This window comes from Geotrypetes seraphini, chromosome 2 (genome assembly GCF_902459505.1).
Source record: "Geotrypetes seraphini chromosome 2, aGeoSer1.1, whole genome shotgun sequence".
Classification (NCBI taxonomy): Eukaryota; Metazoa; Chordata; class Amphibia; order Gymnophiona; family Dermophiidae; genus Geotrypetes; species Geotrypetes seraphini.
In genome coordinates this window covers 367,755,245-367,782,445 of record NC_047085.1, presented here as the reverse complement: position 1 = coordinate 367,782,445, position 27,201 = coordinate 367,755,245, and the positions used below count along the sequence as shown (strand labels likewise).

Sequence of the window (27,201 nt, the reverse complement as noted above, 5' to 3'; positions counted from 1 at the left end):
TTGATGACTCATGGAATGCTCTAACAATATCGGCCCCGAAGCCCTTTAAATCTCTATCGGCTTCGGGGCCGTTAGCACAGCGCAGCCGCTAGCGCGGCTTTGTAAAAGAGGCCGTAAGTTAATAATAATATTATCAGTGGAAATAGCCTAAAAAAGGACAAAGATAAAAAGAGTACAAATATGTGACAATTTATATATACATCAGACATCAATGATGCAAACTTTAAGATCAAATAATAGATAATAAAAAATGAATCAAAACATCACTGGATTACACACCCATGGATAAAACACAATGATAATAAGGAAATAAAAGCATTCTTCAAAAAAATTAAGTAAAGAGTGTAGTGCGTAAACCATTAGAAATAAAGACAAATCTATTTTTTGTGGGGGTAAAGAACAGTAGCCCAATATGTTAAATAAATACCCTTGATATGGAAACCATGTTGGTTACAAAAAACACCAAAGATCAAACAAAAAATTGCTAGAGCTTTATTGTACACCTATTCTTGTCACCTTCATAACAAGGATTGTTTTGAAACATCTGCACCCAGGGCTCCTTTTGAAAAGGTGCCTTAGGGCGTGTGCTAGCCGTTACCGCCTCCTTTTAAGCAGGTGATAATTTTTCGGCTAGCGTGCACTATAGCGCACACTAATCTTGTGTGTGTTCTAAAAACGCTAGCGTACCTTAGTAAAAGGAGCCCACAGTGCTGAACAGAAGACAGAAACTGAATTTATCCAGGAATGCTAACAAGCTGCATTCCCACCTTTTATTTTCTGTGATTCTCAGACTTTACTAATAATGAGCAATTACTTCAGACTACTATTCTTACTTCTGCCTGGTACATAGCAATTCTTTCTCTTTTCTAATCTTGGGTCTATGATTTTTCTGTTTTTTATAATCTGACACTGTTTTATGTGTAACATAGAATATCTTAGATTTATATGGGCCAATGCAAGCACTCTATAAGATTCATATGTATTTTTGACTTCTATTTTTTTCCTTTTTATGTTGTCCACTCTGTAAATCTGGCATTTGCCATTGGCCCTGCATTCTTTTCTTGTGAACCCTCTCTTTCTCTGCTGATAATAAATAATTGCATGAGTCCTCTTGTTTGGGCCTAGATGCTATTGTTTATGGGTTCAAATCATTCTGTCTCTTTGATTCTGTACTTCTGGTTTATCTTCTTTGTTAAGAAGTTCTTCCAGGGGACACCAGGATCATAAAAAGATGCACTAGCCAAAAATCAATTACACTTTTGCCTCTCATACATGGCTCTTACTTTTGTTTCTCTAAAGATAAAAAGCTACAACAAATCTAAATTGACATCCTGGTAGGCCCCTTAGAATTCACAGCTCTTTCCTAATTATTTAGACCAGTGGTTCCCAACCCTGTCCTGGAGGACCACCAGGCCAATCTGGTTTTCAGGCTAGCCCTAATGAATATGCATGAGAAAGATTTGCATATAATGGAAGTGGCAGGCATGCAAATCTGCTCCATGCATATTCTTTAGGGCTAGCCTGAAAACCAGATTGGCCTGGTGGTCCTCCAGGACAGGGTTGGGAACCACTGATTTAGACCTCTTGTTTTTCTTCTGCCTTCAAAATGAACTTGATTTTCTTTCTGTGAGAATTCTAGTTTCTGAGCCGATAAGGGATCCCACATAGCAGGGTCAAGAGAAGGGCAGTTAAGGCACCTGGGAAATATAGGAGATGCTATGGCAACTTAGGAGTTATTCCTCTGCCCAAAATTTATTATACCACCAATTAAGATGACAAGTTAGGATTGTTAGGGACATGAGGGAAAACCAAATATCCCAAATGGTCAGGATACATGAAAGAGATAAAAAAGATGAACACATGCAGCATAAAGTTTATCCCAGGACAAGCAGGCAGCATATTCTTAACGTATGGGTGACGTCACCGACGGAGCCCCGGTACGGACCTTTTTAACTAGAAAGTTCTAGTTGGCCGCACCGCGCATGCGCGAGTGCCTTCCCGCCCGACGGAGGAGTGCGTGGTCTCCAGTTTCTTCGTTTCCGCGGAGCGAAGAAGACGCATGTGGTTTCAACGGCTGTTGAACACTCCTTTTTTGCCTTCCCGCTCGCGTTATTTCTGATTTTTTCTACTTTTTTTCCTTCGGGTTTTCTCTTTTCTTTCCAATTGGTAAAAAAAAAAAAAAAAAAACTTTCTTTTTTCCTTTATTTTTCAACCGGCCCCCGGCGGGGCCTGTTGCCATCATACAAGCCTCCGGCTTTGATTTCGCGGAGGCCGTATTCCCCTTCATGCCCCCCCAGCCGGGTTTTAAAGAAGTGCCAGCGGTGTGCACGCCCGATTTCCCTTTCGGACCCACACAACTGGTGCCTACAGTGCTTGGGTCCGGAACATCGGGCTGACACCTGCACCCGCTGCGCGACTCTCCAAAAACCGCACACTTAAAAATAGACAAATCCAGCAGAATCTCCTCTTCGGCACCGGTTCTGCTATGGATCCGACCCCGACGTCGACGGCACCGCCGAAATCGGCACCGTCAACATCGACACCACCTGATCCTTCTGCGGGGTCGATAGCGCCAGGTAAGCCGGCTAAGAAGCCTTCCACTTCCCTCGAGCGCCCTCCTGCCACGGCGGTGACACCGGTCCTTCCGACGTCCCGCAAGTCCCGTAAGCGCTCCGCTCCGATAACGGTGAGTGCCTCTTCATCGGCCTCCTCATCACCGGAGCGTAGAGCGGCACCTATGGTACCGAAGAAAAGTAAAACGGTACCGGTGCCCCCATTGGAGGACCGTATCTCGGCCATCCTCCAGACCAAACTGCAGGAACACCTACAGCACCAGCTTCAGGAACTGCTTCCAACCCTGCTGGCACCACTCCTTCCGGTACCGGTCCGGCCCGAGCATCGCACCACTACGCCAGTGGCCACCCCCTCGGTACCGATGAACACTTCGATGCCGGTCTTATCGGCACAGCCTACACTCCAGACCTGCGGCGGCGGAGGACCCCTCCCGGCCCCCGGATCGACATCAAATCGTCTCGGGACCGGGATCGGCACCACTCCTCCCGGGACAGAGATCGGCACCGGTCCTTCATCTCCCGGCACCGTATCCATGAGATCTGGCAAGTCCCTTTCTAAAAACCCGCCATGCTAGAGCCGGCCATCAGGGACCCTGGCTTATGGGAGCAATCCCCACTCGGTACCGAGGAGGATGCCTCTTTCCACTGATGAGGAACCCTCCATGGCTGAATCCACCTCAAACCTGAGCAGTCCTCATTTACGAAATTCCTTCGGGAGATGTCTGGGGCTCTCTCCATCCCACTTGAGGTCCGACTCCAAGAAGTCCCAGGCCTTTCTAGAAGCCTTGGACTTCGATCAACCCCCCAAGGAATTTCTCAAACTCCCCGTCCATGATATTCTAACGGGAGACGTTTTATAAAAATTTGGAGAATCCCCTTACTGTTCCAGGTGCCCCTAAGAAACTGGACAGTTTATACCGGGTCATCCCTATCCCAGGATTTGATAAACCCCAGTTGCCACATGAGAGCCTCCTGGTAGAATCCACTCTCAAAAAATCTCATGGTTCCAGTGTCTATGCCTCCACCCCTCCTGGCAGAGAGGGTAAAACAATGGACAAATTTGGAAAGCGCCTGTACCAGAATGCCATGCTGGCTAGCAGAGCCAACAATTACTCATTTCATTTTTCTTTTTACATGAAATATCTGGTACAACAACTTTCTGCTCTGCAAAAGTATATCCCTGAACGCAAGGTTCCATTATTTCAGCAACAAATTTCCACCCTTCTTCAGCTTAGGAAATTCATGGTACGCTCGATCTATGACTCCTTCGAGCTCTCCTCCCGAGCCTCTGCTCTGGCAGTGGCCATGCGACGCCTTGCCTGGCTGAGGGTAATCTGACCTTGATGTGAACCACCAGGACCCGCCTTGCCAACGCGCCCTGTCTTGGTGATGAACTTTTTGGGGAGTCTCTGGATACCACGACACAAAAACTTTCGGCTCATGAGACGAGATGGGACACCCTCATTAAGCCTAAAAAGAAGACTCCGCCAACACGACCATACAGACCTCAGTCCTCTTACCAACGTCGTTTTTCTGCTAGGCCACTTAATCCTCCTCAACAGCAGTCTCGTCGGCCTCTGCCAACAACAACAACAACACACTCAGGCTCGCTCGCAATCTCACCAGACAGCCAAGCCTCTCCCTCAAACTAAAGCCTCCTCAGCCCTTTTGACTCCTTTCTCCAGGGCATAGCCAGTCTCCAACCCTCGCTGCCTCTGCCTCAACCTATCGGGGGCCGCCTCACCATCTTTCTAACGACGCTGGGAGGCCATCACATCAGACCTGTGGGTTCTAAACATCATCCGTCACGGATACTCACTAAGGTTCCAGACTCTTCCTGCAGACCATCCTCCCGTAGAGTCTGCTTCTCACTCCTCCCAAACTCCCACTCCTCTCTCAGGGAGGTCCAATCCTCCTCCTTCTCAATGCCATCGAAGAAGTTCCACCAGACAAAGAGGTCAGGGTTTTACTCCGCTACTTCTTGGTACCCAAGAAAACAGGGGATCTTCGTCCTATCCTCGACCTCAGGAACCTCAACAAGTGTTTGGTCAAGGAAAAGTTCAGGATGCTCTCCCTTACCACACTTTATCCTCTTCTGTCTCAACACGACGGCTATGTTCCCTGGACCTCAAGGAGGCCTACACTCACATCCCAATCCATCAGGCTTCACGTCGCTACCTCCGATTCCAGATACTGAATCACCACTATCAGTACAAAGTGCTACCCTTTGGTCTCGCATCATCACCCAGGGTGTTCACACTAGTGCCTGATGTGGTAGCGGCCTGTCTCAGGTCCATCAACCTACAGTGTTCCCCTACTTGGACGATTGGTTGGTGAAAGCAAACACCTCTCCACTTGTGCTGCAATCAACGCACCACACCATCTCTTTCCTCCATCTCTTGGGGTTCGAGATCAATTATATCCCAAGGTCGCATCTGCTTCCCACGCAGCGCCATCAGTTCATCGGAGCACTCCTCGATACCAACCTCATGAGAGCGTTCCTTCCGGCCGACCGCACCGACAACTGCTTTAACCTCGTCGACAGGTGCCTCTCCAACCAATCCATCCCTGCTGCGCCAGATGATGATCTCTTCTGGTCACATGGCCTCGACAGTCCTGTAGTTCCTCTGGCGCGACTCCATCTGAGGATACCACAATGGACCCCCTCGCCACCAATGGTCACAGACAGGGATCCTCATTTCTCATCCATCTCAGTGACATCGTCTCTTCAGCGATCTCTTCAATGGGTGGTTGAACTCCTCAAATCTTTCCAGGGGCCTCCTTTTTCATCCGCCCCCTCATTCCATGATCATCACCACAGATGCCTCCCCCTATGCATGGTGAGCTCACATAGGGGATTTACGCACCCAGGGGACTCTGGACCCCTCAGGAGCGTCAACATCACATCAATTTCCTGGAACTACAGAGCCATGTTTTATGCTCTCAAGGCCTTCCAGCACCTTCTCTATCCTCAGGTTCTTCTCCTGTGCACGGACAATCAGGTCGCCATGTACTACATCAACAAGCAAGGCGGCACGGGATCTCGTCTCCTTGTCAGGAGGCCCTCCGAATTTGGTCCTGGGCCACAGCCCACAACCTTTATCTCAAAGCGGTCTATATCCAGGGCGAACAGAACTCCCTGGCCGACCAGCTACAGCCGCAATCCTTCAACCTCACGAGTGGACCCTGGATCCTCCCACTCTCCAACCCATCTTAACTCGTTGGGGCACTCCGCAGGTGGACCTCTTTGCAGCTCCTCACAACCATCAGCTGCCCCAGTTCTGCTCCAGACTCTTCTCTCCACATCGTCTGGCCCCGGATGCATTCCTTCTCGACATGGACGGATCGGTTCCTCTATGCCTTCCCTCCACTTCCTCTGATGTTGCGGACCCTGTTCAAACTCCGCAAGGACAGAGCCACCATGATTCTCATCGCCCCTCGGTGGCCCAGGCAACACTGGTTCTCCTCCTACTTCAACTCAGCTCCAGGGAGCCCATTCCTCTTCCTGTATTTCCTTCTCTGCTTACGCAGCAACATCAGTCTCTGCCTACATCCCAATCTGTCTTCCCTCCACCTGACAGCTTGGTTTCTCTCGGCTGACCTCTCCAGAAAACCTGTCTCAGCCTGTCCGTCGCATTTTGGATGCCTCCAGGAAACCCTCCACACTCCAATGTTACCATCAGAAATGGACCCGGTTCTCCTCTTGGTGCCTCCTGCATCATCACAATCCCACCTCATTGGCGGTGGAAACTGTACTGGACTATTTGCTCTCTCTGTCTAACGCTGGCCTCAAGTCTACCTCGATCAGAGTCCATCTCAGTGCCATCACTGCTTTTCACGAGCCTATTCTTGGAAAACCCCTCACGGCTCATCCTCTGGTTTCCCGGTTCATGAGAGGCCTCTTCAATATCAAACCACCTCTTCAGCCTCCCCCGGTCGTCTGGGACCTCAATGTGGTTTTGTCAGCCCTCATGAAACCCCCCTTTGAGCCTCTTGCTACTACCTCGCTCAAACTTCTCACATGGAAGGTGCTTCTTGCTACTACCTCGCTCAAACTTCTCACATGGAAGGTGCTTTTCCTCATTGCCATCACCTCTGCCAGGAGGGTTAGTGAGCTACATGCACTGGTCGCCGATCCACCGTTCACTGTTTTTCACCATGACAAGGTGGTTCTGCGTACCCATCCTAAATTCCTTCCTAAGGTGGTTTCAGCCTTTCACCTCAACCAGTCCATCGTGCTACCGATCTTCTTCCCAAAACCCCATTCTCATCCTGGGGAACAGGCTCTTCACACGCTGGATTGTAAGCGTGCCCTGGCGTACTACCTTGACCGTACCAGGGCTCACCGCTCCTCTCCTCAACTTTTTCTGACCTTCGATCCTAACCGTCTGGGTCACCCTGTATCTAAACGAACGCTGTCCAATTGGCTTGCTGCCTGTATTGCGTTCTGTTATGCTCGGGCCGGCCTGTCGCTGGAAGGTGCTGTCACGGCCCATAAAGTCAGGGCTATGGCTGCTTCTGTGGCTTTCCTCCGTTCCACGCCTATTGAGGAAATCTGCAAGGCGGCCACTTGGTCTTCAGTTCACACGTTCACTACTCACTACTGTCTGGATGCCTTCTCCAGACGGGATGGGCACTTTGGTCAATCTGTGTTACAAAATTTATTTTCCTAATGGCCAACCATCCCTCCTCCCTCTCTGTTAGCTTAGAGGTCACCCATACGTTAAGAATATGCTGCCTGCTTGTCCTGGGATAAAGCACAGTTACTTACCGTAACAGGTGTTATCCAGGGACAGCAGGCAGATATTCTTACGACCCACCCACCTCCCCGGGTTGGCTTCTTAGCTGGCTTATCCTAACTGGAGACCACGCACTCCTCCGTCGGGCGGGAAGGCACTCGCGCATGCGCGGTGCGGCCAACTAGAACTTTCTAGTTAAAAAGGTCCGTACCGGGGCTCCGTCGGTGACGTCACCCATACGTTAAGAATATCTGCCTGCTGTCCCTGGATAACACCTGTTACGGTAAGTAACTGTGCTTTATTACCTGACATGAGATTATTAGGGGCAGTGGCGTAGCGAGAGTGAGAGGTGCCTGGGGTGGTGGCAACCCTCCCCCAACCTCTTCTCCTCCCCCAACTCCTACATGCATGGGTCCAGGAAGTGATGTCATAAGAAATAAGAGCCTTACTCTAAATGAGAGGGGTCAAAATGACTTGAAACTCCAAAAAACAGACCTGCTCTCTATTCTTCAGGCACCTGAAGGGTTTCAGGCTAACTGAGCCCCTTATACCAAATGTTTGGTTAGAAATTATAAACAGAGTGTTACATCAGTAAGTGGGAACTCGTGTGGAAGGTTTTATCTGAGTTCACCAGGGTTCACCACCACCAAATGCACCAACGTGCTTTGCAGATATTATCCACTCACATCATTTTAAAACACTCTATGGACTAATCTAAAAATCTGTAATTCATAGTGCAAAAGTTTTTTCGTTTTTTTTTAACTACTTTTTTTCTTTTTCTCTTTAGACTATATGTGAATGCAGAAATTGTTATCAATTGCCCAAAACCCTGGAGTCTGTATAGTGTGGGGAATTAAATTTAAATAGGATTGAAATAAATAAATCAATAATTCAACAATGCTTTTAAATGACGTTGGTGAAAAAGCTCCTGAGAAATATAAAGCCTGGTAAATTTTAAACTCTTAATAAAATGATTGAAAAACAGGAACTTATCTGCAAACTGCTGTTTGTTATATCATGCGGGGTGCCAGCTGATTGCCCTACAGTGCCCCGTTTCGTGTTCTTCATCAAGGGTAACCTCAATGGCATCTCCCAAAGCAGTACGGATCAAAAGTCGGTTCTCTGCAATCTTATGAACACTTTAGGAAACAATTGAAGTCCTATCTTTTCCCTAAGTACTTGTCTGAGTAGTCATCTATGGCCCTTTTTTTTTTGTAGATTATGTAATTTTTGTAAACTGCATTGAACTTATTGACAATGCGGTATAGAAATATGATGCTATGTTATGTGTGTATGAGAATAATAATAAAGGGTGAGAAAAAGAGATTTGTTTCTGTGCACCAATGGTTTGTATGTGTCTTATGGATTGTCTAGTTTTTAAGATCAGTGTGCAGAACTTCAGAACACATCGGGACCCAGCTGTTGGTTCTGGGGTGGTCTGAACGACCCAAAGTTACATTGTATATTTTCCCTACATGTGACTTACCCCCTCTTTTACTAAGGTGCACTAACCGATTAGCGCATGTTAAACGCTAACGCGTCCTTAGACTAACATGCACATGTTAGGATTTAGCGTGCGCTAATCGGTTAGCGCACCTTAGTGAAAGAGGACCTAAGTTATCTTAGAATTGTTATCTGCATTGAACTTAATAAGATATATGAGCGCTATAAGTATTGTACTGGTACTAGAATTGTCAACAAAAAGAAAAATTATGTTCTACTCTTCATAGGTGGTTGGTGACTCAGATGTTTGGGGAAGCTAAAATGGGGGCAGGACTAGGGTGGAGTAAGAGAGGGCTGGTGGGCCAATTTAAAATCCTGGGGTGGTGATTTATTTAGCCCTGTGGTAGCAGTAAAGAGTGAGGGCACTCTTGAACACAACTACTTCTCCCCTACCTAGTAGCTCTGGGGCTTATTTTCCAAAAAGAAAAACATCCAAAATGTGGCATAAAAGGGCAGATGGTCATTTTTCTTGCCAAAACCCTTCAAATTCGCTATTTTCAAAACCCATTTTGTAGATGGATTTCTATGGTGGGTTGTCCGCATTGTGTCGGAATCTCAAGGGGTGTGTTGGAGGTCTGGTTTGGGCAAGACCAGGGTAGGCTTATGTTTTAGATGTTTTTCGGCAATAACCGAACATTTTAGAAAATGTCCAGGGCACAGTTTGGACGACTGGGGCTAGACCGGTTTTAACAATAAATAAATGCCAAAAGGGTGCACAAACTGACCATATGGCCAATGGAGGGATTAAGACATGATCTCCTCACTCACCTAGTGGTCACTGACCTCCCCTTACCCCCCAAAGATGTGAATGAAACAGTATGTACTTGCCTGTATGATAGCTTCAGATGTTATGGCCAGTCCTAGTACAGCAGCAGTAAAGCGCTGTGTATGCCTGGTAGCGTTATAGAAATGATAAGTAGAAGTAGTAGGTTCCTGGAGTTGCCTACTGGGCAGTGTAGTCAACCACTGAGATGGAGACTCAGGCCCATATCCCACTCTAACTATTACTTATGATGAAATATGTGAGCCTTCCAAAGCCCACCCTAATCCCACAGTACCTGCAGGCATAAGGTACTGTGGTGTACAGCTGGGTTCAGTAGGTTTTGGAGGGCTCACAATATACTGTAAAGGGGTTATGGTAGATGTGTACCCTTGACCATTTTATTGTGAAGTTCACTGAGGTGCCCCCTAAAGTCTCCTGAGATGTTGGTTTGGCCAGTCTACTAAAAATGCTGGCCCCCTCATACATCCCGATGGCATTTTTTCTTTTCTTCGTGTTTATATTTTGAAAATGGTTCAAATAGATAGAAGCACCAAAGTAAGCACATCTGAGAAATGACCATTTTCGAAACAAAAAGGTAGATATTTTCTTCTTCAAAATTGGTCATACTCACTACTGGATTTTTATAGGTCTTCCGTAAAATGTCCAAACTCAAATTTGGACGTCATATCAAAAACGCCCTTCTCTGTTACTGATGGTATTATACACCTTGAACACATTCTGGGGAATTATGTGCTAAAAAAAAAAAAATCTAAATAAAGTACCAAAATTAATAGAGCATGATAAACAAAACAATATTTGCAGCATTCTGAAAATATATGTAGGTACTTTTAACACATAGCATCCCAGTACAGCATCTTCCAGTTAGACATGTGATCAGCAGCATTGTAACAGAAATCCTGTGGTTACTGGCAACCAGTGGCGTACCTAGGGTATGTGACACCCGGGGCCCATCATTTTGACGCCTCCCCGGCCCATCATTTTTTTTGACCCCCCCCTCCCCCACCCCCGCTCTGCCTTTGGTACACCACTGCTACAGTTCTTCTCTTCAATATAAGCTTCTATAAAACACAGCAGAAAATCCGGAGCTAGAAAAAGGCTAAGAAGCCAGCGGGAGCGGGAAAGCACCCTTTAAGGAACACCCTCCCGGTCTGGCTTTATCCCGTCCCCTTTGTGACGCCACCGGGCAGTGTTCTCAGCCATTGGTCGACCTTGCCTGGGCGCTGCCACCCCAGGCACCAGAACGCTGATCGCTTTTGTTCTCTTCACAGCCCAAAGCGATTAGCGTTCTGGCTCCTGGGGTGGCAGCGCCCAGACAAGGTTGACCAATGGCTGAGAATGCTGTCCGGTGATGTCACAAAGGGGGTGGGATAGAGCCAGATCGGGATGGTGTTTTTTAAAGGACGCTTTCACCGCCCCTGCTGGCTTCTTAGCCTTTATCTTGGCCACGGGGGTGAACTGGCAGCCGCGCTGAAGTGCAGGTCCCAGGAGGTTCCAGACCCTGCCGGCTGTGCACACCCATAGGGCGTGCACCCACTGCTGGCAACCATAAAATGATTTTCCTATCAATGTTTTTAGTAGGTTACAAACGGCCACCGAGTTGCTCTTTAGTTAATTGTTGAGTTACCAAACATGTTTGGAATACTTATCTGTATTAGTTGTACATAATGGTTAGAGCAGTGGGCTGAGAGCCAGCGAAACCAGGGTTCAAATTAGAGAGTTGTGCGGGGACAGAAATTCCATCCATTCCCACCCATTCCCACCAGAATCCTGCCCGTCCTTGCCAGAATCGCCTCCATCCCCACCTGTCCCTGTGAGGAATCCTCTCCATCCCCATGTGGAACACCCTTTGCAATTACTTCTGACAGTTTTGATTTTAGTTTTAATTGAGTTTTACAGAAAATTAAAAACAGTCAGACGTCTGCCAGAACAGGCATAAAACCAATACCCCTTCTCCCTCCCTCTCCCCAGTTGGGTGGGGTTAGAATATCAACAAAATGTTATCTCAAAGAAGTAGATTTAAAGCAGAATTTGATGAACAGAAAGAATATGCCCAGTGTAGCAATTCTCTTCTCCTCCATTACTTATGTAATGTTGGTACCTGCTGGACTGAAGCAGTTTAATGCAGGGTAGTCTGGATCCAGAGCTGCACAGTTATACTACCCAATCTCTCCTACCCTCCTCTGCACAGCCATAGTGAGTGGTGGCAGGCTTGAGCCAATGAGATTCTTGAGGGGAGGTCTCACGCCAAGGCTCGCTACTGGGAGAGCTCTGCACATCTACCAATCTGGGAGAAAGAGCTGGAGCTTGATGGCCAATCAGGAGCACTTCTAGAAGCCCAATTTTATTTCTATTTATTAACTTTAATGTAGACTAGCATGGCTTCTGCATTATTTTACCCTAAACGTAAAAATTATTTTTTCTACCTTTCTTGTCTGGCCATTGAAGGCCTCTTTTACAATGCTGTGGTAGCGATTCTTCTGTGGTAAATGCACCAAAGCACCTCATCCTCCACCTCTATCCCCGATTCTTTTCAATGTTTATATGTCCTCCCTGAAACTCCTCCAACTATCCCCCTTGGAGACACTTTACACCTACGCAGACGACATCCTTGTCCTCCTCGAGACCGATTCTAACCTCACGAAACTCTCTGATAACATCTCTTCTTGTATAACGAATCTCCAATCCTGGGCGCTCACCGTTCAAATGAAACTATACGAGACCAAAACAAAACTACTCTGGCTCGGCCCAAAATTAGATCAGCTACCCACCCTCATCCCACTATCCTCTAGCACCAAACTGCAGCTTGAGCACTCAAGCAAAGTTCTGGGAATCATCATTGACTCTACACTGTCCTTCAATGATCACCTAAACTCCTTAGTACAAAAATGCTTTTTCAATCTTCACATGTTAAGGAAGTAAGATCCTGCTTCCACCAACAACACGTTGCTGTCCTTGTTCAATCTATTATTCTATCCAGACTGGATTACTGCAACTCCATCTACTTAAGCCTAACAAAGAAAAGTCTTCACAGACTTCAGCGGATTCAGAACACCGCGGCTAAACTAATCTTCGCTAAGAGCAAATTCGACCATGTCTCCCCGCTTTTGTCTAAGCTTCACTGGCTCCCAGTTATCCTCAGGGTTACACACAAATGTGCCTGTCTAGCCTTCAAATCTCTACTCGGCATCCTTCCTCCCCTCTTTCCTCTATCTTGGCTCTCCTCAAACCCTACCTCCACCAGATCCACTCAAAAATTCAAATTATCCTTCCCTCTTTAAAAGGCAATATTCCCATACAGGAAAACTTGGGACATCCCTCCTCTTCAGGATCACCGAGCTGTGGAACAGCTTCACTGCCCTTCTTCGGAAGTTCGAACCTCCCTCCAACGCTTCCGAAAACATTTGAAAACTGGGCTTTTCGCTAAAATGTAACTACTCCCTCCCTCTCCATTATACTAAGTCCCCTCTTTCTTTCTTTTACTAAGCCCTTCTCCTTTCCATTGGAGTTCCTTTCTATATTAATTCCTGTAAACCCGTGTCGAGCTCACCTTTTGTGGAGATGATGCGGTATATAAACTTAAGGTTTAGTTTAGTTTAGTTAGTTTAGGGAGAGCCATGTTGGATGAGGAAGAAGGGATACAAGGGATTGAGAAATGAGTTGGTGATAGATAAGGGAAGAAATATATAGAGAAAGATGGGGTGATTCATGATGGAGGGGAAGAGAGACAGCAGCATGCTTGATGGGATAGCAGAGAGAGAAAAGACGATGGAAAGATGCTGGATGGGGAAAAGTGATTTTAGAGTGATGCTGGACCGGAATAGCAGATGATGATGGATGAGATGAGAGATGGAGTGATGTTAGATAAGGGAATAGAGATAGATTGGGGGATAAAAGGGAGACAGAACATTGCTGGGTGGGGAACAGGACGATAGACATTAGGGTGATGCAGAATGGGGAGGAAGAGAGAGAGAGAGAGAGAGTGATGCTGGATGGAGGAAGAGAGATAAATTGGGGAGAATGAAAATGAGGGAGACAGAGCAATGCTGGGTATGGTGCAGGAAGATAAATAGTTTGATGCTAGATAGAGAAGAAGAAGGAGAGATGCTGGATGGGGAAGAGAGAAAGACGGGGCAATGGTGCTATGCTGAACTGTTTGGAAGAGAGAGAGAGCAGAATGCTGGATGGGGAAGAAGAGAAAGGGAGATAAGATGTAATGTTGAATGGGGAGTAGAGAGATTGGGTGATTCTGAATAAGGGGGGAAGAAAAAGAAAGATGGGGTGTGATGCTGGGTAAGGGAAAAAAATGGGACATTGGGATGAAGAGTACTTTAAAGAGAGGTTTCTTGGGAAAAGAGTACCTGGTGTAGGTGCTGTTAGAAGACGACAGTTTGGAGACAGGGCTGGAACTTGGGACTACAAAAGTGAGTTGTGAGAGAAAGGGTCTGGCTCTGGATTTGGGGACTGAAAAGGAAGACAGGTGTGATAAGGAGACTGGGGCTATAACTGAGGGCAGGAAAAAGCAATTATAAGAAGGGGGTTAGGGTTGGGGGATATAAAAAAGGGAATATGTGAAAGAAGGGAGCTGGAAATGAAAAAATGGAGGAGGTGGGAGAAGGGGGCTACAAAAGGGGACATGTGAGAGAACAGACTGGGACTGAAGCTGGGGGCTAAAAGGGGGCATGTGATAGAAAGGGGCTGAAGGATAGGACAGACAGGGGGCAGGGAGAGGAGACAGAAGAAAGAAAGTACAGACAGACAGGGGTCAGGGAGAGAGACAGACAGGGAGCAGGGAGAGAGACAGAAAAAAGAAAGACAGAAAGGCAGACAGACAGGGGACAGGGAGAGAGACAGAAAGAAATACAGACAGACAGGGGCAGGGAGAGAGAAAGAAAAAAAAGAATGAAAGAAAAACACCTCAGACGCTCCATTGTGCTAAAAGTCTACACATCTATTATTAGCAGCCGTTAATGTAACGGGCTTAAATGCTAGTGAATCTATATTATATTATATTGTATTTGCATATGTATGATTTATTCTTTAAAATACCCAATAAAAATTATTGAAATTAAATTAAAAACCTGAGCAGTATGCACAATTACACTTTGAAATCAGTCCTGCAAACTATAGACCCAAGTGGAGGATTAGCTCACATGTGTGTGTGACCTTGCAAGCAGGTGTAAACAAACAATGTCTAGATCAGGGGTCTTAACCTGGGGTCCGTGGACTCCTAGGGGGTCCATGGATGGGTTTCAGGGGGGATTTCTATGAGGGTTTTCATGAGGGTCAGATAAAAATTAAACATTTATATTCACTATACAGCCCGGTACTGTTGATTTTTCTCACAGATAACGAGAGAGTAACGTAGTAGTAGTTAGTAGAAGCGGTTTTAATTTGACACAAGAGGATTGCATTTCATAATTATAATGAATGGCCATTGCTTTTTGCATAAAAAAGGAGTGGGGCATTTTTTATTGTTTACTTTAACTTTAATAATACTTGTGTATGTCATATATGTATGAGACAATCAAATCTTGATAAATAAAGTACATTATATTCATTGCATGCAAAGTTGTGTTTATGTGAGTATTTGTGGGGAAGTGGGTCCATAGCTTTCATCAGATTCTTAAAGGGGGCCGTGACTCAAAAAAGGCTAAGAATCACTGGTCTAGATGTTGTAAAACAATCATGTATCACTGTTGAAAAATCAGGAATGCATTCTCAGACCTGCTCAAACCTTGCCCATATAATGCCCCTTCAAAACTGTGCCTGGATCTATCTATGCAAGTAATAGGGATTAGCTGTTGGCAACAACATGGGAAATCTCAATGCCACATCTCATGTTGTTGCATGTCATTAAGAAACAAACAGAACCCCCCCCCCCCCCCCCCCCGCATACACACACACATTTTGTGGGGTTCTTTTTGTTTTTCCGTTAGTCTTTTTGTTTTTCCATTAGTCAATAACAGTGCACACTCTTTGCAAAGAATGTGCACTATTTGGAAATAGGACGCATTAATGACATTGCTCCTATAATGACAAAAATGGCCAAGAAAACCCAAAATAAAAATTTTCAAAACATACATGGGGGAATGACATGAAAAAAAGTTTCTAACTTGCCAATCCCTAGTAGGTAGAAGCATTCTAAAATCACTATTTACATGTCTGGAGCATGGTATATTTAATGACATTCAAACATCAAGAATATGTTTGCAGTAACATGGGTTTAATTGTAACAAATTGATTTTTTTTTTTTAAGTACTGCGAGTACATTCAGCAAAGCGTCTTCTTTTCAAGAAGTGTTCATCCTGCTGTTTATCAATATTATTTTTAGATTCACTAAACCAGAACTCTTTACATTGATTTCTGGAGCTCATAGCCCCAAATAAGTAGGATTCGACATCATGCCATACTTTAGGATCTGAGTAATTGTAAGGGTCTTTGTTTCAGCATGTGGCTAACACTCAGTATCTATAATCACAACTCTTACACTGATCAGCAGTGAAACCTTCTGACAATATGATTCCCACTGGGCAGCTCGACCTTCTAAAATATACGTCCACTTTTCATCAGTGCTTTCTGTATAAGGAAAGTGTTGCATAGAGGCAGCACGTTAGATTGTAGACATCGCTTGAGAAACAAAGCATGACTTCTTTAAAATTGGGATAAAGTTCTCGATAAACTTTTAAATATGTCTAATTTGACCTGAAAAAAAAAGGTAAAATATGGCCAAATGTTTTTTAAAATATTTCTTTTAAAACAAAGCTTTTTTTCTCAACGAAGCCAAGATTTGTCCATGTTGGTTCCATTGAGTTTTATTTCATTTTACAGCTTGGTATTATGTTCCCGTGGCAGTGACTGAATTATAATAAAATACTTTTATTTATTTAGAACGCTTAATATCCGCTTTAAACCTAAGCGGTGCAAAAATACATACACATTGCTAACATATGAAGTAGGCAAGAAAATGTCATGAAGACTCACTTTTTGTCATATTTGATTTTGTTATGGTATGTTTTATATGGAAACTGTCTAGATATAGACGGCATATACATTTAAAAATGAACAAATCCTTATAACACTTTCAAACAAAATAATTATTTAAGTCACTCTTTAGTATTCATTCAAGAAGCCTCAATAAAAGGGGATTTTTCAAATATGAAATCATAGCAAAAAAAAACAAAAGAATAAACAGAAGGGCAAAGGTAAAGAAATAAAGGTAATTTTTAAAAAGTCCTAATGAGCAAAATGAGCATGCTCTATACAGGACTGAATGAGTGTTTGTCCACTGTAAAAACTACTGTGCATTTGCATAATTACATGTGATAATTTATAAACAACTGCTAGGAAAGTGTCAAGCAGGATCTGACAGCATTTATTTGTTTATCATTCTATAACCTCCCCGGTATTAAAAAAAAAAAAAAGCTGAAAGATTCAAGCACTAGAAAACTGTACCACAACAGTACCTTAAACGAATAATAAAAGGATTCCTCGTCTTCTTCCTTTTCCACTTCTGTGACAGAGACTGTGTCTGTGCAAGTTGCAGGTATAAAATATGGTCTTTCTGTGATTCCATTCAAACCATTGCTGGCTTCCATAAAACCGACTTGCATTTCTCGATTCCTTTCTAACTTCCCAGAACCTTTGCTGTGATAAAGAGTTAACAGGGACTGTCTTTCTTCCATAGAACAGCACAGCGAATATAGTTTTCCTGCTCTGCTAATGGCTAATAGAGGTGTCAGGCTTCAGCAGAGCTCCCCGATCAAAACAAAACTGGAGTTCATGCTGCACACTGCTGGAACAATTCTGGCTGTCCACAGAGGTAGAACAGCATATAGCAGTTTGCAGAGGCAGAATTATAGTTCATCTGGTCGCCCACCGTTTGAGAGGCTGACTGCATCACACTGGCTACTATAGTAATATGCTCATGCTGACAGTTCTGGCATATGTGCAAAAATTCTTAGCAACCATCCACTCGACTACCTTCACTGAGGAAAATATACAGTTGCGATTGCCATAAGCTCAGGCAGTGGACCGTGTAAGATGAATCGAAAAGAATCAGCATTAGTCAAAGAGCAATACAAAAGTCAAAAGGATTGCCATTCAGAATTCACAAGCTGAGGAAGTTTAAAATATTCCTCAACCTCAGGATTGCTGTAGCTGTAGAAAGACAGATTCCACACCTACAAATTATCACTCTAAAATTGATATAATAGTAGCACTTATCACAGAAGAACAGGCAAGCAATCCGCTAGCTTCAAATGGAGAGAAAGTATGGAAGCAGGCACGGTGGATAGAACAAGCATTTATTAGAACACTAATTAAAAATGCTCCCCAGCACCACCTTGTTTTGCCCCTCCATGGGCTGTATAGAGGCAAAAACCTAACTGTAAGAACAAATAAAGGGACCCTTTTACTAAACAGCTTTAAAAAGTGGCCACCGCTATGCTCGGCGCGGATCTTTCCCATGCACTGAGGCCACTTTTAGCACCGAGGTAACGTGGCCTAATTCTTTTTATTACTGGCCGTGTGCTAATTTCCCCAATAACATGTGAACCCCTATTGCCACTTATTATGTAGGTGCTAAGGGCTCCTGCGCAAATACGCACTATGCGGCTGCAACATGGCAATGTAGTTGCACTAACCAATTAGCACAGAATATGCTTACTCTCTGCCCTGACCTGCCCCAGTACTAAATAAAAATAGAGAATATTTTTAGCGCATGGGATGAGTGCTGATCACAAAACTGCCGCAGGGCGCCTGAGCATGCCCCGCAATAGAGCTTTTTAACCATTGGTAAGCATGCATTTCGAGGGGGTGATGAAAAGTTCCCAGCCCAACCAAGAAGAGAATGACATGGATATGGTTCAAGCGATCTAAAACAATCACAAAACATAGAATTTTGCTTTTGCAAATTGGCACTTAACGAAATAAGATAACACTCTTTTCAGCTACCGTGGCAAAATAATGCTCAGAATTTTGGAAGTTGGTTGGTTGGGCTGAGATCTTTTCAGCACCCCCTCATAATGCTTACCACAGCTTAGTAAAAGGATACCATAATGTTGTTAGTACATAATAACTTCAAAATCATAATTACAAAAACAAAATAATTTCATATTAAAAACATTAAAATGATATCACATTTAAACACATAAAACAATAAAAAATAAAATATATTGTAAATAATATATAAAATAGGTCATAAAACAAACTGAGGGCGGATCCAAGATGGCTGCATGTCGCTGAGCGTGAGGCAGACGCTCTCAGAAATTTGGCTGGTATTTACCTGAATTCTTTCCTAATGCTGAAGTGGAGAGAGAAAAGCACTGCTGGAGCCTCGAGGCGCTTGGAGACACCCCTCAGGCTACTATTGATGATTTCTTGAGGTACCTATGGCAAGAGCCATTAATGCCGGGGAATTGCCCGCTGGAATCGCAGGCAGTGAGTGATGCCGTCGCAAGTTTCCTTGGGCTGGAATCGACGCTGAACCCTGACACCAGGACCCCACCCTCACAACTGCAGCATGCTAGCTCGCCACGGGAAGGCAGTCAGTCTGAAGAGGCAGACTCTATCTCCTGGGAGGCTGAATTGGGCGAAGAGCTTGAGGAGATCGTCCCTGTGGTGGAAGCAGCAGTGGGGTAAGCAGAGGAACAAGATATCCAGGAAGGAACCCCGAAGACTGTTGGAGCTGATTCAATGAGGAGGAGTGTGTGGCGCAGTGGTTGGATCTACAGCCTCAGCACCCTGGGGTTGTGGGTTCAAACCCCATGTGGCTCCTAGTGACCCAGGGCAAGTCACTCAGTCCTCCGTAGCCCCAGGTACGTTAGATAGATTGTGAGCCCACCGGGACAGATAGGGAAAATACTTGAGTACCTGATTGTGAAACCGCTTAGATAATTTGCATAAGCGGTATATAAAAACCTAATAAACTTGAGACTTGACTTGAATGAACATAAGAATTTCCGCTGCTGGGTCAGACCAGTGGTCCAACTTGCCCAGCAGTCCGCTCACGTGGCGGCCCCCAGGTCAAAGACCAGTGCTCTACAATAAGTCAAGCCTCACTTGTTTATGTCCCAGTTTAGCAGGAACTTGTCCAGCTTAGTCTTGAAACCCAGGAAGGTGTTTTCCCCTACAACAGACTCCGGAAGAACGTTCCAGTTTTCTATCATTCTCTGGGTGAAGAAGAACTTCCTTACATTCGTACGGAATCTATCCCCTTTCAATGCCTGCAAGTATATTTACTATTACCAAACCCAATAATGTTACCCTTGACTCTATATGGAATCTAGTAATCACTCTAGGACAGACAATGTCACCTCGAATTAGAGAAGAAATTCCATGAACAAAAGGAGGAACTAAAAGGACTTAAACAAGATAATATTGCTGTAAAAATAAAAGTGGATAAAAATGAAAAAAGAGGTTTTAGAAGTAAACCAGGTACAAACTACGTTAATTAGAGATAGTTTGAATTTAAGAAGAAAGGTGGAAATTTTGGAGAACAATAATCGCTTAAACAATCTTAGATTACTGAACTTTCCTAAAATACCATCATTTTCAGCTTGAAGTATTTAATATTCCTGAAGATACTTTTCCTCCTTTTTTTTTTTTTTTTACAAATTCTTTATTAAGTTTTTCAACTACAATTGTGCAACAAATGATTCACAAATATGGATACTTAAAAACAAGCACAGTGGAACCTACAGACTTCAATGTACAATTATATTATCCCCACCCTCCCACCTGATATACAAATAAAATAACCTTTTTCAAAAATATATTATCTTCCAACAAAAATGCAAGAGGAACAACAACCTTTGCAACAACAAGAACAGGGCGTGCAGATGACTTATACCATGTTGAAATTTCAATAAAGATTTATGTTGATCAGCTACCCTGCTCGTTACGGTGGTTCTGTCACCTGATAAGAATTGGATATTAAAATTATATTTTAAGAACAGGCACAAGGAATTTCTTAGTCAGAAAGTTCAGATGTTTCCAGATGTGACAAAAGAAACCCAGAAATGTAGAAAACATTTCTTGCTTCTTAAGCCGGAGTAACAGCAATGGGTGCTATCTTTTGCTACGTACCCGTGCAAATGTATTGTTAAATATAAGTCCTGTAATTATATATTCTTCGAACCTTCACAGTTAACGGATTTCTTTCATGAAACGTCTTGAATGGGAGACAATAACAACAATAACTAATAAGTAGAATGCTCTTGTAACCACTAACTGCTAACTGCCTTTTTTCTTGTAATTAGACATTTGTTCCTTACTTTATTTTCTTTTCAACACTCATTTAGAATCTTGGATCCTATATTTAGGACTTTAGCATTGATTAAGTAAATAATTACTTTTAATATTTCTTTTTCTTAACTGTTTTATTATTGTATGTCTTAATCAATATTTTGTACAAGAAGTTTATTCTTGATAATTTGTTCAAATATAAATAAATAATTTTAAAAAACCCTGAGATGTAGACAGTGACATACTACAAAAATTATAACATAAATGTTATTTGGGGGAAAAATAGATTAAATTACATACCCTTATGCTGTAAAAATGGATTTGCTTCAGAGTCAGGCTTTACCGTGAGTAGGGTAAAAATAGATTAGCATCATGCATATGATGGTAGCAAACAACTTTTAAGTTGTAAATTTGAAGGTATGGCTTAGGAGACTCGTTACCCCAACAGTGAAAATGAAATATGAATTCATGTTGGTAGTTGGCTCATGATAAAATAAAAATATATTTGCATAACTTATGATGAAACTGGATGGATTCAATTAATTTACAGGTTAAAAAATTTATAAAAATGGATTGATGATCAAGTAATATTATAATCATTATTGGATTATTGTCCTGTTTGATTCAAAAAAGTATCTTTTGATGGTCCTATACATTTTTCTTATATTAAATTTAAGATTTGAATAGCTGGGCATTGTGATGATTATTTGAGATTTGCTGCCCCTATATAATTTGCTTTTAGTGTATTTTTTGCCATCATAGAATACTATAGTAAGTCTCCATTGGTGCACCTACATTTATGCACTACCAATTATGCTAGGTCACCCAGATATTCAATGCCAATGCCAGGACATGACCTGACATTAAATATTTAGGGATAAAGCTGCTGGTGCTCAGCAAATTTCTGGCTGCCGCTGGATGAATATTGGACTCCGTGTATGTAAATTTGCACATTCTCTACTCAAACTCTGCCCACCAAACTCATCTACTCCCACTTTACATGAAAGTGTTCAAGCTCTTGTCATCATGTGTACTTCACCTAAGAATTGCAAACATAAGAACAAAAGCACATAAGCATTGCCATACTGGAACAGACTGAAGGCCCATCAAGTCCAATATCCTGTTTCCAACAATAGCCAATCCAGAACACAAGTACCTGGCAAGATCTCAGAAGAGTAAAACAGATTTTATGCTGATTATCCTAGAAATAAACAGTGGATTTTTCCAAGTCCATCTTAATAATGGCTTAGTCCATCTTAACAATAAGAAGTTTGTTCCATGTGTATACTAGTATACACAGGGTCCAATGGATCTAAAGAAGGATTCTTAATAATTGGTTTGACTATGGCTCACTTCCAGGGCTGAGGAACGACTCATGACATAAGACTAGAGGGCTCCTTTTACTAGGTGCGTTAGGGTCTTAATGCTTGGAATCAGGGCCGCCATCAGGGCAGTACTACCGGTCCTGCATTCAGGGGCCCGGAGCTGACAGGGGTCCTGGGCTCCCCCAGGGTCCTAGGCAGTGTTCTAAGGCAGGGGCGCCAGTAGCTCGCCAAGGCAAAGTGAGTCGATCACCCAGGACTCACTTTGCCTTGGGATCTATCGGGCCGATCAGTCTTCCTCTCCCTGACGTCAATTCTGCAGTCGGAGAGGAAGTTCGTGGCCAGCCAATCGCTGCCTGGTTGGGCGGAGAACTTCCTCTCCGATGGCAGAATTGACGTCGGGGAGAGAGGAATGCTGGTCGGCCCGAAGCATGGAGAGCATGCGTCGGTGTCGGCTTTGTGGCCTGTTATCCATTGGTAGGTCCTGTTCCTCGATGGCAGCGGCAGTGGCAGTGGCTTGGGGAACGGCAGGTAGAAAGAAAGAAAGGGGGCAGGCAGGGAGACAGAAGGAAAAGAAGAGAAACAGAAAAAAAAGAAAGGGGGCATGAAGAGAGGAAGAAAAAGGTGGGGGGAGGGAATGAGGTGTGGAGGAGAGGAAGCATACAGGCTGAAAGAAGGGAAGAAAGATTGGATGCACAGTCAGAAGAAAGAAAGTGCAACAGAGACTCATGAAAATCACCAAAGATAGGAAAAAATGATTTTATTTTAAAATTTAGCAAAGTGGAGGCAGTATTATCACAGTTTTCAAAGGAATTTGCCCAAATAACTTAATAGTTAACTGGGTAAATTCCCAGAGATGAAAACTATCCCATCACTAACTATGCACAGTTCTGAAATTTATATCTGCTGTCTATATTTTACAATATGGTCCCCTTTTACTAAACCGCAATAGTGGTTTTTATCGCAGGGAGCCTATGAGCGTTAAGAGCAGCGCTGGGCATTCAGCGCAGCTCCCTGCGCTAAAAACTGCTATTGTGGTTTAGTAAAAAGGATGGGGGGGTATATTTGTCTATTTTATGTATGGTTGTTACTGAGGTGACAATGCATAGAGTCATCTCCCTTGACCTCTTTGAAAAAAAACCCAGAATAGGGAATGATAATTAACATTTTCTCAGCGTATAGTGTGCTTGGTGTTTTTTAATTTTATTGTTGGTAGATCATTTTGACTTGGTCATTTTAAAGTAGCTCACAAGCTCAAAAAGTTGAGCACCTCTGAGCTAGAGTGTTGAAACTGTGTATTTCTATTTTATCCCCCCTTTTACAAAACTGTGGAGCGTTTTTTAGCGCCAGCCGTGGTGGTAGCAGCTCTGATGCTCAGAATTCTATGAGTGTCAGAGCTGTTACCACCTTGGCTAAAATCCACACTACAGTTTTGTAAAAGGGTGAGGGGTTAGTTTGTGATGACATATTCCATACTAGGCGAAGGTGTTTTCTGTGTTCTGTTTGTTTAAAAGACATGGTTTTCTGTTAGGATTGACGGTGTAGGATTGATCTGTGCTGGTCTGGCTTGTTTAGTTTTACAATGGGTGTAGTGATGTACTGCTCACTGCAATATGTAAGATGCTGCCTTTTCCTAGGTACTCATGTGTGACGTGTGGTTTGTTACTAAAAATCATGTTTTTCTTACAGATGGGGGGGGGGGGGTGCCAAAAAATGATGGGCCCCGGGTGTTACATATGCTACGTACGCCACTGTATGTAAAGATGCCAGAAAGCTGGTGTAGCAAAAACTTTAAGTAAATTGTTATTCTTCTAAGTTTTGAGTATTTAACCCTCCCACAATCTCACGGGCACTCGTTTCAAGTTTATTGAGATTTTGATTTAAACGCAATATCAAATATTTTCAATGCGTATAACAAAAATAAATTTGGGGAAATAAATAAAACCGTTTGAACAATAAACATACAAACATATCCATAGATGATTAAAATTACATAAGGAGTACAAGGATAAACTACATTTGTTTAAAAATGCGTTCTCCGCGCCTGCTCATAAATTTGTTGACTGGAAGGATCCAGCAATGTGGTCAGATGTCATTCAGGACAAAGACAGAGAATGAATTGTGCAATTTGGATTAATGATGGAAGATGATTTAAAGCAAATGGCACAGTCTATGAGTAAAGATCTTGACAGACGTTCTTTTTATGAATATCTCCTCTATGCCAAATCACCCAATGGACGTGAGAAGATTTTAAGAGACTGGCTTAGGTGGAGCATTAGCAGAAAAGTATGTGTGTATTCGGCCCATGGAAGAAGGGAGGGGGTCGGGGGGGGGGAAGGAGTGCGTGGGGGGCCCAATAGGATTGCTCAGTAAGGGGCCCAGAAATTTCTGATGGCGGCCCTGCTTGGAATAGCGCGCGCTAAATTGCCACATGCGCTAGACCCTAATGCCAGCATTAAGCTAGCGTTATTCTAGAAGCGTACTGTGCGGTATAGCGTGCGGTAATTTCATGTGTGTGCTAAAAACGCTAGCGCACTTTAGTAAAAGGAGCCCTAAGGGATACCAAATGAAAAAGGAGGAGAAGTAGGCTGTGATGATGGATAAATAACCAACTGGAGGACACAGAATCTAAAGCATATGTTGTGAATATTTCAAATAGTTGTTTCTATTCCAATAAGAGGCAGGATACAAAATGTATTTCATCGGGATAGGTGTTTATTCGATGTTGGGCTTGGTAATGTCATTGTGAGGGAGTTGGGCATTCTCTCTCACGAGTGATATTGTTATATCGCTGAGCAGTAGAGAGCGCTGGCCAATTAGTGGGTAAACTACAGGGTCCAGAATGCACTGAGCTTTATAGTTCAGAGTTCAATCCTCATCCAACTGGTGGTACTGAACTGCATGGACAGGCTACTCTGCTGAGTCATAGAGTGGAACCCAGGCAGGAAGAGCTTCATATGACCAGTATGGGGTTCATTCTGAGAGGTCCCCGTGAGAGGTCCCTAGGAGAGGGTACCTGGGGGAAGGTGAGAGCCTCCACAAAGAGACTTCCCTGAGCAGAGAAGGCTCAGAAGCAGTGGGTTAAGGAGAACCCCGAGGAAGCTAAGAAGACTGGGAAAGATTACTTGGAAGAGCTGGTATGGTGAGTGGTGTTGTGCTTGGCTGAATGAGAAGTCTGCTGAATGTATTGAAAGCTTGGACAGTAAAGGTGCTGGCTAAGGTAAACCAATTATTTGATTGAGACTGTGTGCTGAAGAGCCTAACACTACTTTGAAAGGAACAGCTAATATCTGGTGTGGCTGAGGTAAGCCACGCAGGTTTTGAAATTGTTGAGCTGATTACCTGACTAAACACTGAATGGGAATAGATACCGTCTATAGAATAAACTGTTACACTGGACTAAGAGACTGAACTTAAAGTATAGAGTTTTGGTTTCTCTGAGCTTGTGAAGGAACAGACTTATAATAATAATAATAACTTTATTTTTGTATACCTCAATACCACAAACAGTTCAGAGCGGTTTACAATGCAAGAGACTGTACATACACAGCGAAGATACAATGCAAGTGAATGTACTATGCAGTTGAGCGCAGCTTACAATGCAGGGGACTGTACATATTCAGCATGGGTGTTTATACAGCGAAGATACAATGCAGATTTACAATGCAAGAGCCTGTACATTTACAGTGGAGATATTTATACAGTGAAAATACAGTGCGAGCGACTTAAGAACAAGATACGATGCAAGAGATTGTATAATGCGGTTGAAGTGGATTACTATGCAAGGAGAGGTCGGGGGAAGGAGAGGTGGTAGAGTTTGGTTATTTGGAGGGGAGGGGTTCAAGAAATTTATCATAGAGGTAAGATTTGAGAGATTTCCTGAAGGAAGAGTACGATGGGGCAGATGGTTTCCAAAAATAACATTCATAAGTACATTTTAATGCCTAACAATCTCAATTGCATAGGGTAGAGCGCTTTGGAAAAAGAATAAAAATCTATTCACATATCAGCAATATAGGTCCTGTACACCAATAAAAGTGTTCATTATACCTTCAAGAGTGTCTACAAGTGTATATATGTGTGAATACAGAAAGGGTTGTTAGAAAAACCTGGCCTGGAGAACTACAGGTCCTGGCAATGTGATGGGAAATGACCATTCGGCGTGTCACAGTCATTCTATGCTCATATGAAGCAACTTCTGGTGCAGGGAATAATGAATGCAATAAGTCAGAGATCTTATCTTGGAAATACAAGGCCAGAGACTGGGCAGAAGGGAGAATATCTGCTTTAGATTGTTTAGTCCAGTCAGAAAACAACTGGAACAGTTTCTTGGAGGGATTAGATGAATCATTAATGATCTTAGAATAGAAATTCTTCTTAGCTTTTTTAGTTCATAGTTCTAGTAATTCAGTAGAGACCTATATTGCTGATAAGTGAATAGATTTTTATTATTTTTCCAAAGCGCTCTACCCTATGCAATTGAGATTGTTAGGCATTAAAATGTCCTTATGAATGTTATTTTTGGAAACCACGTAGAGTATAAGCGTAAATATATAGAGTAAATAAATTTTTTAATAAATAAAATAAATGTACAAAGACTGTCATGAAACCATGATATTTTCCTTGATCGTTGTGAGGAATTTAACACATTAATGTTAGCTGTCTGAGATAGTGAAGCATTTGGTTTGTGTAATTTAAATAATATGCTAAAGAAGAATGTTAGCAACAAATCTAAGAAGTTGTTAGGAAAGAAAGTAAATGCAGGTGCAATGGTAGCAGGATCCTAGTAAAGAAATCAGGGAGTTTGCTTACAAGGATGAACAACTCCATATTAAAGCTGGGAGGGAAATGATAATGTCATAGTAGTGGTAACTAATTTGTGATCCATCCATGGAAAACAAAAGTCATTAAATTAGAAAAAGTGAACTGTGAAGGTATTAGCCCAGAAAAGATAAGATCTAAAGTATGTCATGGATATTGATCTATTAGGTAAGCTGAAGATCATTCTTTAGAGAAAGGAGTTGATGCTGTAGATG

At 43.3% G+C, this 27,201-nt stretch overlaps 1 protein-coding gene across 1 annotated transcript in view; it reads right to left on the bottom strand.

Annotated features, from left to right (window-relative positions):
* Positions 1-17,209, bottom strand: part of NPSR1 (neuropeptide S receptor 1) — a 271,780-nt gene extending 254,571 nt beyond the window's left edge. The window contains exon 1 of the mRNA XM_033932853.1: positions 17,063-17,209. Coding sequence (XP_033788744.1) covers positions 17,063-17,209 — 147 coding nt within the window. The remainder of the gene's footprint in view (positions 1-17,062) is intronic.
* Positions 17,210-27,201: the final 9,992 nt, after the last annotated feature.